Source organism: Salvelinus namaycush, chromosome 2, assembly GCF_016432855.1.
Source record: "Salvelinus namaycush isolate Seneca chromosome 2, SaNama_1.0, whole genome shotgun sequence".
Taxonomy (NCBI): domain Eukaryota; kingdom Metazoa; phylum Chordata; class Actinopteri; order Salmoniformes; family Salmonidae; genus Salvelinus; species Salvelinus namaycush.
The window spans coordinates 17219378-17232486 of record NC_052308.1 but is presented as its reverse complement, the minus strand read 5'-3'; the positions used below and the strand labels follow the sequence as shown (position 1 = coordinate 17232486).

Here is a 13109-nt window from a genome sequence, read left to right as displayed (position 1 = left end):
AAAGGGTTGGCCATTCACCGGTGTGTTTGGGCGTGACTAGAAACATGGCTCTTTCGAGACAGTGTACACTGAATGTACAAAACATTAAGGACACCTTCCTAATATGGAGTTGCGCCCCCCCCCCCCCAGAACAGCCTCAAACTGAAATTGCAAAATTAGGTATATCTATTTCAATAACCCACAACTGAAACATCCAGCACTTTGAGTGAATCAAATTGACATCTACTGATTTGTAGTTTGTAGCCACTACCCTACAATGTATACTTTTGCTCCAATTTATGATCCACCAGTAGACGCTGTATTTGGTGTTTGTACCCTTCCTTAAGATCATGACAGAATGCATAACAAGGAATTTAGTACAAATAGCCATTTTAATAACGACTTGGAAAAAAGCATAACATAAAGAGTTCACGCATGCAGGGTATGCATGAGCCACACCTTCAAAATGAAGTTTCTTCAAATCTTGCACTATTACACAGAATGTAGACGATTTTGTATTTTTTAGCTTTATATGATAAAATGAACTTTGATTAGTTACGAACATTAAAAAAATATTTCCCTAATACTATGCAGTAGTACTGAATATGACAATGACAAATTGCTTCCTGATGTCAGTCTCCAATCAAATTAAGTATTTTAACTATGGGCCCTGCAACTGATCAAGGAACGTTCATTTAAATAACAATTCATTACATGAAAAGTTGGCTCTCATGCTCTCAAATTCACTTACATAAATCTCAATATTCTTTAAGATTTGAAAATTTACTCCAGATTAAATGTAGAGAATTCTATATTTTTATACAAGGAATGTGTCAAGCTAAAACATGGGAAAGTGGATTGGGATGAAATGTTAAAATGAAAAGACAAGTCACTTTGATTTTATGTTAGATCTCTGCATATACACAAGTGTGTGAGGGAAATTGTGAAATTTCACAATTCAATACCTATGCAATTTTACAGTTTTTGAAGAGGACTTTCTACACAATGGTGTTTAGAAGTTGGGTTCACAGAAATGTAACAGTTCAAAGTACAGTAAATTGACATGAACTGATAACTGTCACCTCCCTATCCTACAGAGAAGAATTCTAGAGCCCCAAACAGGGGGAAAACAATGATGCGAAAGAGAGCATGGCTAGAGGCAGAGCACTGCAGCCTTCAGAGCTACAGTTAAACTTCCACTGCTGGGCAATAGTGAGCTCACTTCCTCTCCCTCAGGGACTTGCGGGCTGCTGGCTTGGCCTTCACTGCAGATTTGGCTGCTTCCTTCTTTGCAGGTGGTGACTTTTTGGGCGCTGGGCGCTTTGATGCTCTGCTTGTCAGCTTTTTGACAATGGGCGTTTTGGGCTTGCTCGCTGGAGCAGCTTTCTTGACTGGTGTGGGTGCCGCCTTAGCTGGTGGGGGTGTCTTCTTTGAGGCTACAGCTTTACTGGCAGCTGCAGGTTTCTTAACCGGGGGCACTGGTTTGTTTGTTGGTGGCACTGGTTTCCTCGCTGGGGGAACAGACTTCTTGGCTGGTGGTGCTGCTTTCTTAGCTTGGGGTGCTGGTTTCTTGACTGGGGGTGCAGATCTCTTAGCAGGGGCAGCTCTTTTCTTGCCCTTAGCCCTTGACTGACTTGCCGGCTGTGACTTCTTGCTGGGGGGAGGGCGACGTGCTTTAGGTGGTGGCCGCTTCACAGCTTTCCTAAGGATCGTATTGAACAAATACACTGTTAGCAGTGAACCATTTGAAACCCCACTATTTTCATTGAATTTCAGCAATTTGACCTTGGACTCACCTCTTAGGAGGGGGTTCATCATCTGACTCCTCATCCTCCTCAGACGACTCCTCTTCCTCCTCATCAGAGTCCTCCTCATCAGACGAGTCAACCATCTTTCTGCGTTTAGCCTTCTCTGCCATTTTCTCCTCTTTCACTTTCTGTTTTTCTGGGAACAGAATGGCTGGGCTGTGGAATAAGAAAAGAAAATCTGATGTCTAATCTGAGCCCCAAAAAATAAATAAAAGGTATTGCAAGAGTGCGGGCATTTCTGTTATTACTACCAGACTGTTGAAATATTCAGTACATCAGAGGTTCAGTAAACATGAATGAAAAGTGACATGATTAGTAGTGTAGTCAGCATCTTTCTAAACAGAGAATACTGCTCCTGGTATAGCACACATTTGTGCAATTATGTACAGAGGGCAGCAATGAACTTCAGTGTAATCTTCCTAGAGTGGAGTTCTACCTGGGGTGGTAAGGGTAGCAGAGCTGGTAGGTCCCATTTAGCCCATTCCCAGTGATCTGCTCCATCCAGCCCATCATTTTACACTTCTGCAGTGTCCTCTTCAGGCTGTTCACTGAGGGAAGAGAAGTGCCCAGTGTCAATAAAGAATCTTAACATCTCTGATTCAACCCAGCTAATGAGAGAGCTCCTGCAGTTTCAGGTAGGTATTGACACATTGTCAAAGCAGTGTTTCAGTTAGGAGAGTAAGGGAACAGGTCTTACCCACACGGTACTCCATGCTGTCCTTGTTTGTCTCTAAAAGGAATTTGCGGAGTGTGGTGGTGCTGCAAGTCTTGGGTTCGTTCATGGCCACGATGGCTGTCATGATAGCGTCCTCCAGGGGCCCACCTTTAAGCAGGAACTTGCCCCCTTCCCGCTTCAGCTGTGAGAGGGTAAGAGAGAGTCTGAGAGAAACACCTCAGAGCAAAGATCTAACATTATAGATGCCAAAGGCCTTTATGGAGTAGACTGAATTGTGCATTCCTTTAGTACAAGACTAACCTGGAATGTTCCAGAGGCACCTTTTCCAGTGATCTGCTCCAGTTGACCCTTGTCCACAGCTCTCACCAGGCCACTCTTTAGGATATCCGGCCTAGGAATGAATCGGTGACTGCATTGAGAACCCTATTTTAACCCACACCAATCTACAAAACTTTGATGGACATCCCACAGTTCAAAATGTAGTGGGTTCCTTATTTTCAGACTGCATTAAACATACTGTAGATTTGGGTTGCGCAGAAGTTTGCATTACCATGTCAGGTACAACGTCAAGTTAGCATGTGTTTACGTACTCAGAGAATAACAGGACCCGATCACTGAACCCATTCCCAATCAAATATGACAATAAAAAGGTATTTACCGATGCTCCACGTTGAGTTGAGGGAAGTGCTGCTCCACATATTTCTTGATCAGAATGTAAGACGCCTCTTTGGGCTCACATAGCCGTGTGATGATCAGGGGCAGAGCATCCCCAAGGGTCTCTGCCTTCAACCCAGGAGCTACTGCCATCGGCTTCTAGCACCAAACCATCAGAATCACAGTCAAACTCAGTTGGTAGAGCATGGCACTTGCAACGCCAGGATAGTTGGTTCGGTTTCCGGGACCACCCATACAAAAAATGTATGCAAGCATGACTGAGTCGCTTTGGATAAAAGTGTCTGCTAAATGGCATATGTACCTACATTATATAGGTATGCACCGTATATTTTATTCATATTATGTCTGCTAAAAGCCAAATGGGACAATCACATAATGGTACATTGCTATTGTTTAAGTTCGTAGATAGGTGACTGAAAATACCTACCCCTTTAGCAGTGGATTTATTAGGGGGCTGCTTCCCAATGGTAAAGCTTCCAGAAAGGCCTTTACCCTTCAGCTGTGAATAGGAGGTAAAGGAACATGAGTATGCAGGCCAATAAAGCACCAGACGCACAGGGTATAGGGCACCACAACACAGGTCAAACACTAGGATAGGCTGCCACCTAACATTTGCAATTCATGTTCATTCACTGTCAGCTGTGGTCAGGGATAAGGACTTCTCACCTGTTTGATGGTGCCCTTCTCCAGCTGCCTCTTGAGAGCCTTCTTGAGAAGAAATTTCCTCTTGTCCAACTCCAGGTTAGGGTATTTCTTCACAATGTACTTCATGACAGAATGGGCTGAGGCCCCAGTCTTCTCCTTGCAGGACTGCAGAGAGGAAATATGATAAGTTGCAGGTGCAGCATTTGTGGGGAGTAAGGGATAACAACATAATAAGTAGTGATGCACCGATATGACATTTTTGGCCGATACTGATATCCGACATTTTCTAAAATAACCCTACATTTATAAGACGGTTCTTATTTGATTAATGGTGGTCGGACCCATCTATGTGAAGCTAGCCACAAGTGGACTTTGCGGTTAGCCTTCAAAATAAAAGTATAGCATAATTCTACTATTTGTATTAATTTGCATCACTGTCAATGACATACTTTTATTTTGAAGGCAAACTGCAAATTCCACCATTGTGCCTAATCCTTATTGTGGCTAGCTTCACAAAACATAACCCGGTGAGGTCGAGCCTCACTAGCCAGATGAAGCTAGCTGGCTGCTTATAACATTAGCTTTGGGCAACAGGGTTAAGTAGCTGGCTAGCTCTTTAGTTTCATGAATTGAAGTTCAATTTCAATAGGCGAACAACAAGTGGCAACCTAGCTAATACTTACTCACAAGGATTCCTAAATCATTGCTAAGAATAATGAATATGACTGCAGTTTCCACTGGTCATTGTTTTCAGACTGGTTGTATTGGTGCTAGCTAGGTACCAAGCTAAAGCTAGCTACCCCAGAAGTTGCGGTCGAACAAATGCTTTATTACCAACGCGGTATTGTCAAAACATTGTTTGTGGCCGGTGTTTGCAGACTTTTGTACAGCTTTGACAGTGCTACTGTATCGTTTTTGACAGGCAAAGACCCAAATGGCGTTCCATAGTATGTATTTCGTGAAGTTAATAGCAGTGATGCTATTACTGTGTAACTCCGGAAGGCCAACATCTGAAAAATAGCGCACTTGATAGTGTGTACCTCGACCAGTTGGCGAAAGCCAACATCACCCATGACAGAGAACGATTGATTGTCAAGGGCTATGAATTCCATTATCTTGGCTTTAATGGATTTCGCCTTTGAGTTGTCTCGCTGAAATGTTCTTACTCTTTCAAATGACTGCTTGGCTTGTTGCCTGCTCGATCCACACAGCAGACATTGTGGGCTAGGTTAGGAATGCTGTGTTGCACGTGTAGCGCAACATTTTACGTGGCGTCATTACGTCATGCACCTACGTAATATAGGTATGCACGGTAGCTTTGACATCGGTTTTTAACATCGGCGTTAAACTAGACATCGGGCCGATACCGATGTTGGCATTTTTAGCTAATATGGGCCTATTCCGATATGTTCACAGATATATTGTGCATCCCTAGTAATAAGTGTGTTGTGTACAGACCTCAATAGCCTCAATGAGTATGTCGTCCATCCTAGGGGGTTGCATGGTGGAGGTGCTCTTATTAGTGAGCGTTGCACGTTTGCTGGCAGACATGGTGGCCCAGGCAGGAATGGTCCTTTTAATGGGCTTCTTGACTTTCTCTTTCACTCCATCTTTCTCTCTGCAGCCAAACCACAAGACAGCAAGCACAAAAAATTTAAATTAAACATTTATCGAAATAGATATGCAACATTTGCAGGGTTTGAGCACAAGCAACTCACTCCTTCTCAGCCTCTTCCCCCTCAGCCTTCTTCTCCTCAGTCTTCTTTCCAGTTGATTCATCAGGTTTCTCACCATTCTCTTTTGGGTCTCGTTCACCTGTGCCCTCACCTTCTCCTTGACCCTCCCCCTTCTTGGCTACTGGGGCTGCGGGTGCTACCTCCTGCTCCTCCTCAACAGAGGCAGATTCCTCAGAGCTGGCATCAGGCTCTGAAGAGAAATGTGGAAGGAGGAAGCAAGAGTGAATATGTAAATTCAGCAAGTAGATGTAAAACTTTATTTACATGCCACTCAACAACAAGAACTCTGAACAATGTCTGATTCCACGCTTTCCTAAAATAACCACTAATAGGGGGCAAGACCTAGATTCAACAGAATTCCAATCAGGTCCTGTGAAGTGGTGACTATTCACTCATAGCCTGTCAATGCTGGGTACCAATCTGAATCCCAAAGCATAGTTCCTGTTCATGTCGAGGGTCTTGAACTCACCTCCATCTGGTGCAGCCGAGGGGGGTGTCTCCTGGGGTGGAGTACCAGCTGCACGACGTATAGGCATGACTCCAAACTGTTGACCATAGAGATGCAAAATTATAAATGAAAACATTTCCTCAGTACTGACAGATAAATTAGGCATTACCGATCACAATAAAGTTATTGGATCTAAAGCAACTTAGCATCACCCAATGGTAACGTCATGCAGTCACCCACTGCTTCTGTATGTGCGAAGAAACGTCAATCATGGCCTCATTCATCAAATGCAAGATACGGCTCTTTGCAAAGTACATTATCGTCAAACATCGATGAAACCACAAAGAGTGTGCACTTTTCTATAATGTTTTGGAATGGTGGGGGCGTGTAAATAGTTATCAAAAATTAATATCGGTGAAGATGCACGTCTTCCAGTAAAAATTCAAATATGGCCATTTTGTCCATTGATTTAGGCCACCCCACACCGTAATGGCGCTGCATAGAGCTGATGGTAAATGCACCGAAGTTGCATTGGTAAATAAGAAAACGGCGCATGCATTTTTGCAAGAGGTCTACTGTAGAACGCTTTTTGCAGGGACTAACCATGAACAATTGTTTATATTCTTACCTTTAGACTTTCTATAAAGATGTTGAAATAAAAATTGCTTCGCTCTTCTTTCCTTCGTTTTTATTTTTTTGTTACTTACGTGCCCCTCCCCCTTGAACGTACACGTAGCAACCTCGTGGGTGTGGTGTCACGTAGGGTGTGTTCTTTGTTGGTTCTTGCTATGTAGAATCCTTGGGACGTCCAACTATGACGTCACCCCATTGAACTTAACATTTACAAAACTGTTTAAGGTAAGGGTTATGGTTAGGGGTTAAGGTTCGGGTAAAGTGACACCGTTCATTCCTATGTGAAGACTCAATAGGCATTGAAGCCAAATTAAGTCGGTTAAAACAAGTATGGGTAACTGCATACTTGGGAGTTTGTCTGAAAGTGGGCTTGCAAAATAAGTGGGTGAATCGGGATCAACAGCTATGGGTGTACATTTTTTTAAATGTATTTAACCAGGCAGGTCAGTTAAGAAACAAATTCTTATTTACAATGACGGCCTACCAAACCTCTCCCCTAACCCGGAAGACGCTGGGCCATTTGTGCGCCGCCCTCTAGGACTCCCGATCACGGCCGGTTGTGATACAGCCCGGAATTGAACCAGGGTCTGTAGTGACGCCTCTATCACGGCGATACAATGCCTTAGACCGCTGCACCACTCGTGAGCCCCAACATCAGTTGGTGGATCAACAGCGACAGGTGTCTGTAGTGACATCAGCACTCCATTATTGGTTAGACCGGCCATTGCCAGGTGCACTGTGAGTCAGCTTAATGTTTACATAGCAGGTTAAGATAACCTGCTACATTAGTTAAGAGAATTAGTGTAGCAGGTTAGGACAATTAACACATGAATCTGTGAAGATTGTCTCAGAGACGACATGGTGCGTTCAAGACAACTAGGAACTCTGAAATATACGAGGTCAAATCATGACGTCAATGGTCTTCAGGTCGGAAAGAGGCTCGAGTTCCCGAGTTGGATGACCGTTGAAAACGATTTCCTCAGTCGGAACTCATTTTTGTTTGTCTTGAAAGTACTGAAGTCAGAAATTTCCGAGTTGTTTTGAACGCACTTTAGTCTGAAATTTCAGAGTTCCCAGTTGTTTTGAACGCAGCATATATCATGCCTAGTTTGAGCTACCCCAGGAAGTGACGTTGCAGGCTAGCTCAGTGCTGCTCCCTCTCATTGAGTAACTCAAGTTGAAGCCCGACCGGAGTACTGCAGGATTCCATTAGCAACTAAATTATCCTTATTACTTCCTCTGTGTGCGATTAGAGGGTATTATTGGTCCATGATTGTCATCGAAAAATGTTTTATTTACACAAATATTGACCACGAAGATTTCCATTTTTCTATTCACTATAAAATGGGGAATCATGTTTTCTTCTAACAATGCCTACAGTACCGTGGCCACCCTTGAACTTCAGTGGCTTCAATGGGAGGGGGCAGTCATTCTTCCTTGGTAAGGGCAAGCCAGTACAGTCAGTAGTGTAAAGTACCGAAGTAAAAATACCTTAAAGTACTACTTAAGTAGTTTTTGGGGGGGTATCTGTATTTTACCATTTATATTTTTGACAACTTTTACTCCACTACATTCCTAAAGAAAATACTCCACACATTTTTCCCCTGACACCCAAAAGTACTACATTTTGAATGCTTAGCAGGACAGAAAATGGACCAACTCACACACTTATCAAGAGAACATCACTGGTCATCTGTGCTGCCTCTGATCTGGTGGAAAACCTAAACACAAATCCTTCCTTTGTAAATTGTGTTTGGAGTGTGCCCCTGGCTATCAATTTTTTTCTTTAACCTTTATTTAACTAGGCAAGTCAGTTAAGAACCAAATCTTATTTACAATGACGGCCTACCCAACCGACGCTGGGCCAATTGTGCGCCGCCCTATGGGACTCCCAATCACGGCCGAATGTGACACAGCCTAGATTCGAACCAGGTACTATAGTGACGCCACTTGCACTGAGATGCAGTGCCTTAGACCGCTGCAACACTCAGGAGCAATACAAATAAATTGTGCCATCTGGTTTGCATAATAAGGAATTCGAAATTATTTATACTTTTGATATTTTTAAAAAGTACATTTGATCAATTACAATTACTTTTGATACTTAGGTATATTTAAAACCAAATACTTTGACTTTAACTCAAGATAAGTATTATTTTACTGGGTGACTTTCACTTGAGTCATATTCTATTAAGGTATCTTTACTTCTACTCTTGTATGACAATTGGGTACTTATTTCACCACGGAGTACAGTATGAAGATCTGCATGCTTCCCAGACGAAACAGTTCGTGCATATATAATGACAACATTATGACGTTTTTGTTCGTTTTGGACTACAGAAAGTGTTTTTTCGGCTGTTGGGGCACACAAAATGTTTGAGAAAAGCCGACGTCGGTAGCCGAAGTCTACGTCCCCACGTCTGCGATTGGTCAACACTAGAGGGATTCTTCCATGAAGTGCCCATTGTCATTTAACGAAAGGACTCGTCCTCATGTAAATTTAGACTATTAGATCTCCTTGGCAAAAATGTAAAAATCCATGACAGATTTGAGTTATTTTGCGTTAATTCTGACTATTTTGAGGAAGCGCATACGGGCTACGGCGTCTCAAAATTGACAAACAATACTATTGCAGCTTTTATCTTGTATTTCAAGTGAAGGTCATTTAAGGGAGTATGTAAGCAAACTTGTTGGTTCGAAATGACTGACGCATGCTGACGCTTTATTATTAGGCAATGTCATGGCGACGTTGGTTAGCTAAACTCAAGGGTAGAAACACATCAACGGGTCATCTCGTGCCGAACTGCGCATGTGCACACCGTCAAAGTTACTCCTTCACTATCAAATCAAATGTATTTATATAGCCCTTCTTACATCAGCTGATATCTCAAAGTGCTGTACAGAAACCCAGCCTAAAACCCCAAACACCAAGCAATGCAGGTGTAGAAGCACGGTGGCTAGGAAAAACTCCCTAGAAAGGCCAGAACCTAGGAAGAAACCTAGAGAGGAACCAGGCTATGAGGGGTGGCCAGTCCTCTTCTGGCTGTGCCGGGTGGATATTATAACAGAACATGACCAAGATGTTCAAATGTTCATTAATGACCAGCATGGTCAAATAATAATCACAGTAGTTGTCGAAGGTGCAACAAGTCAGCACCTCAGGAGTAAATGTCAGTTGGCGTTTCATAGCCGATCATTCAGAATATCTCTACCGCTCCTGCTGTCTCTAGAGAGTTGAAAACAGCAGGTCTGGGACAGGTAGCACATCCGGTGAACAGGTCAGGGTTCCATAGCCGCAGGCAGAACAGTTGAAACTGGAGCAGCAGCACGGCCAGGTGAACTGGGGACAGCAAGGAGTCATCATGCCAGGTAGTCCTGAGGCATGGTCCTAGGGCTCAGGTCCTCCGAGAGAGAGAAAGAAAGAAGAGAACTAGAGAGAGCATACTTAAATTCACACAGGACACCGGATAAGACAGGAGAAGTACTCCCGATATAACAGACTGACCCTAGCCCCCCGACACATAAACTACTGCAGCATAAATACTGGAGGCTGAGACAGGAGTGGTCAGGACACTGTGGCCCCATCCGATGATACCCCCGGACAGAGCCAAACAGGCAGGATATAACCCTGCCCACTTTGCCAAAGCACAGCCCCCACACCATTTGAGGGATATCTTCAACCACCAACTTACCATCCTGAGACAAGGCCGAGTATAGCCCACAAAGATCTCCGCCACGGCACAACCCAAGGGGGGGGCGCCAACCCAGACAGGAAGATCACGTCAGTGACTCAACCCAGTCAAGTGACGCACCCCTCCTAGGGACAGCATGGAAGAGCACCAGTAAGCCAGTGACTCAGCCCCTGTAATAGGGTTAGAGGCAGAGAATCCCAGTGGAGAGAGTGGAACCGGCCAGGCAGAGACAGCAAGGGCGGTTCGTTACTCCAGAGCCTTACAGTTCACCTTCACACTCCTGGGTGAGACCACACTCAATCACATGACTTACTGAAGAGATGGGTTTTCAGTAAAGACTTAAAGGTTGAGACCGAGTCTGTCACATGGGTAGGCAGACCATTCCATAAAAATGGAGCTCTATAGGAGAAAGCCCTGCCTCCAGCTGTTTGCTTAAACATTCTAGGGACAATTAGGAGGCCTGCGTCTTGTGACCATAGCGTACGTGTAGGTATGTACGGCAGGACCAAATCGGAAAGATAGGTAGGAGCAAGCCCATGTAATGCTTTGCAGGTTAGCAGTAAAACCTTGAAATCAGCCCTTGCCTTAACAGGAAGCCAGTGTAGGGAGACTGGCACTGGAGTAATATAATAAAAAATGTTGGTTCTAGTCAGGATTCTAGCAGCCGTATTTAGCACTAACTGAAGTTTATTTAGTGCTTTATCCGGGTAGCCGGAAAGTAGAGCATTGCAGTAGTCTAACCTGGAAGTAACAAAAGCATGGATTCATTTTTCTGCATCATTTTTGGACAGAAAGTTTCTGATTATTGCAATGTTACGTAGATGGAAAAAAGCTGTCCTTGAAACAGTCTTGATATGTTCGTCAAAAGAGAAATCAGGGTCCAGAGTAACGCCGGGGTCCTTCAGTTTTACTTGAGAGGACTGTACAACCATCAAGATTAATTGTCAGATTCAAACAGAAGATCTCTTTGTTTCTTGGGACCTAGAACAAGCATCTCTGTTTTGTCCGAGTTTAAAAGTAGAAAGTTTGCAGCCATCCACTTCCTTATGTCTGAAACACAGGCTTCTAGCGAGGGCAGTTTTGGGGCTTCACCATGTTTCATTGAAATGTACAGCTGTGTGTCATCCGCATAGCAGTGAAATTTAACATTATGTTTTCGAATGACATCCCCAAGAGGTAAAATATATAGTGAAAACAATAGTGGTCCTAAAACGGAACCTTGAGGAACACCGAAATTTACAGTTGATTTGTCAGAGGACGAACCATTCACAGAGACAAACTGATATCTTTCCGACAGATAAGATCTAAACCAGGCCAGAACTTGTCCGTGTAGACCAATTTGGGTTTCCAATCTCTCCAAAAGAATGTGGTGATCGATGGTATCAAAAGCAGCACTAAGGTCTAGGAGCACAAGGACAGATGCAGAGCCTTGGTCTGACGCCATTAAAAAAGGTAATTTACCACCTTCACAAGTGCAGTCTCAGTGCTATGATGGGGTCTAAAACCAGACTGAAGCATTTCGTATACATTGTTTGTCTTCAGGAAGGCAGTGAGTTGCTGCGCAACAGCTTTTTCTAAAATTTTTGAGAGGAATGGAAGATTCGATATAGGCCGATAGTTTTTTATATTTTCTGGGTCAAGGTTTGGCTTTTTCAAGAGAGGCTTTATTACTGCCACTTTTAATGAGTTTGGTACACATCTGGTGGATAGAGAGCCGTTTATTATGTTCAACATAGGAGGGCCAAGCACAGGAAGCAGCTCTTTCAGTAGTTTAGTTGGAATAGGGTCCAGTATGCAGCTTGAAGGTTTAGAGCCCATGATTATTTTCATCCTTGTGTCAAGAGATATAGTACTAAAACACTTGAGTGTCTCTCTTGATCCTAGGTCCTGGCAGAGTTGTACAGACTCAGGACAGCTGAGCTTTGGAGGAATACGCAGATTTAAAGAGGCGTTCGTAATTTGCTTTCTAATGATCATGATCTTTTCCTCAAAGAAGTTCATTTATTTATTACTGCTGAAGTGAAAGCCATCCTCTCTTGGGGAATGCTGCTTTTTAGTTAGCTTTGCGACAGTATCAAAAATACATTTCGGATTGTTCTTATTTTCCTCAATTAAGTTGGAAAAATAGGATGATCGAGCAGTAGTGAGGGCTCTTCGATACCGCACGGTACTGTCTTTCCAAGCTAGTCGGAAGACTTCCAGTTTGGTGTGGCGCCATTTCCATTCCAATTTTCTGGAAGCTTGCTTCAGAGCTCGGGTATTTTCTGTATACCAGGGAGCTAGTTTCTTATGACAAATGTTTTTAGTTTTTAGGGGTGCAAATGCATCTAAGGTATTGCGTAAGGTTAAATTGAGTTCCTCAGTTAGGTGGTTAACTGATTTTTGTCCTCTGACGTCCTTGGGTAGGCAGAGGGAGTCTGGAAGGGCATCAAGGAATCTTTGGATTGTCTGAGAATTTATAGCACAACTTTTGATGCTCCTTGGTTGGGGTCTGAGCAGATTATTTGTTGCGATTGCAAACGTAATAAAATGGTGGTCCGATAGTCCAGGATGAGGAAAAACATTAAGATCCACAACATTTATTCCATGGGACAAAACTAGGTCCAGAGTATGACTGTGACAGTGAGTAGGTCCAGAGACATGTTGGACAAAACCCACTGAGTCGATGATGGCGCCGAAAGCCTTTTGGAGTGGGTCTGTGGACTTTTCCATGTGAATATTAAAATCACCAAAAATTTGAATATTATCTGCTATGACTACAAGGTCCGATAGGAATTCAGGGAACTCAGTGAGGAACGCTGTATATGGCCCAGGAGG

The 13109-nt window shown here is 43.4% G+C and overlaps 1 protein-coding gene across 1 annotated transcript; it reads right to left on the bottom strand.

Annotated features, from left to right (window-relative positions):
* Window positions 1–352: 352 nt before the first annotated feature.
* Window positions 353–6701, bottom strand: LOC120059566 (heterochromatin protein 1-binding protein 3-like). Its single transcript, XM_039008702.1, has 12 exons — window positions 6596–6701; window positions 5989–6064; window positions 5502–5709; window positions 5242–5401; window positions 3805–3948; window positions 3566–3637; window positions 3122–3276; window positions 2764–2854; window positions 2485–2644; window positions 2224–2335; window positions 1776–1943; window positions 353–1681 (listed from the first exon to the last, which is right to left on the bottom strand). The coding sequence occupies exons 2-12, from the start codon at window positions 6053–6055 to the stop codon at window positions 1198–1200; spliced, it is 1821 nt and encodes a 606-aa protein (XP_038864630.1). The 5' UTR covers window positions 6056–6064; window positions 6596–6701; the 3' UTR covers window positions 353–1197.
* Between the last annotated feature and the right edge of the window lie 6408 nt (window positions 6702–13109).

Excerpts from the sequence above, each read along its gene's own strand:
- LOC120059566 (XM_039008702.1), bottom strand. The coding sequence starts at position 6,055 with ATGCCTATACGTCGTGCAGCTGGTACTCCACCCCAGGAGACACCCCCC. Across the intron at positions 3,949-5,241 it reads TACTCATTGAGGCTATTGAG|TCCTGCAAGGAGAAGACTGG; the intron begins GTCTGTACACAA and ends TCCTCTCTGCAG. Across the intron at positions 2,645-2,763 it reads GTGCCTCTGGAACATTCCAG|CTGAAGCGGGAAGGGGGCAA; the intron begins GTTAGTCTTGTA and ends ACCCTCTCACAG.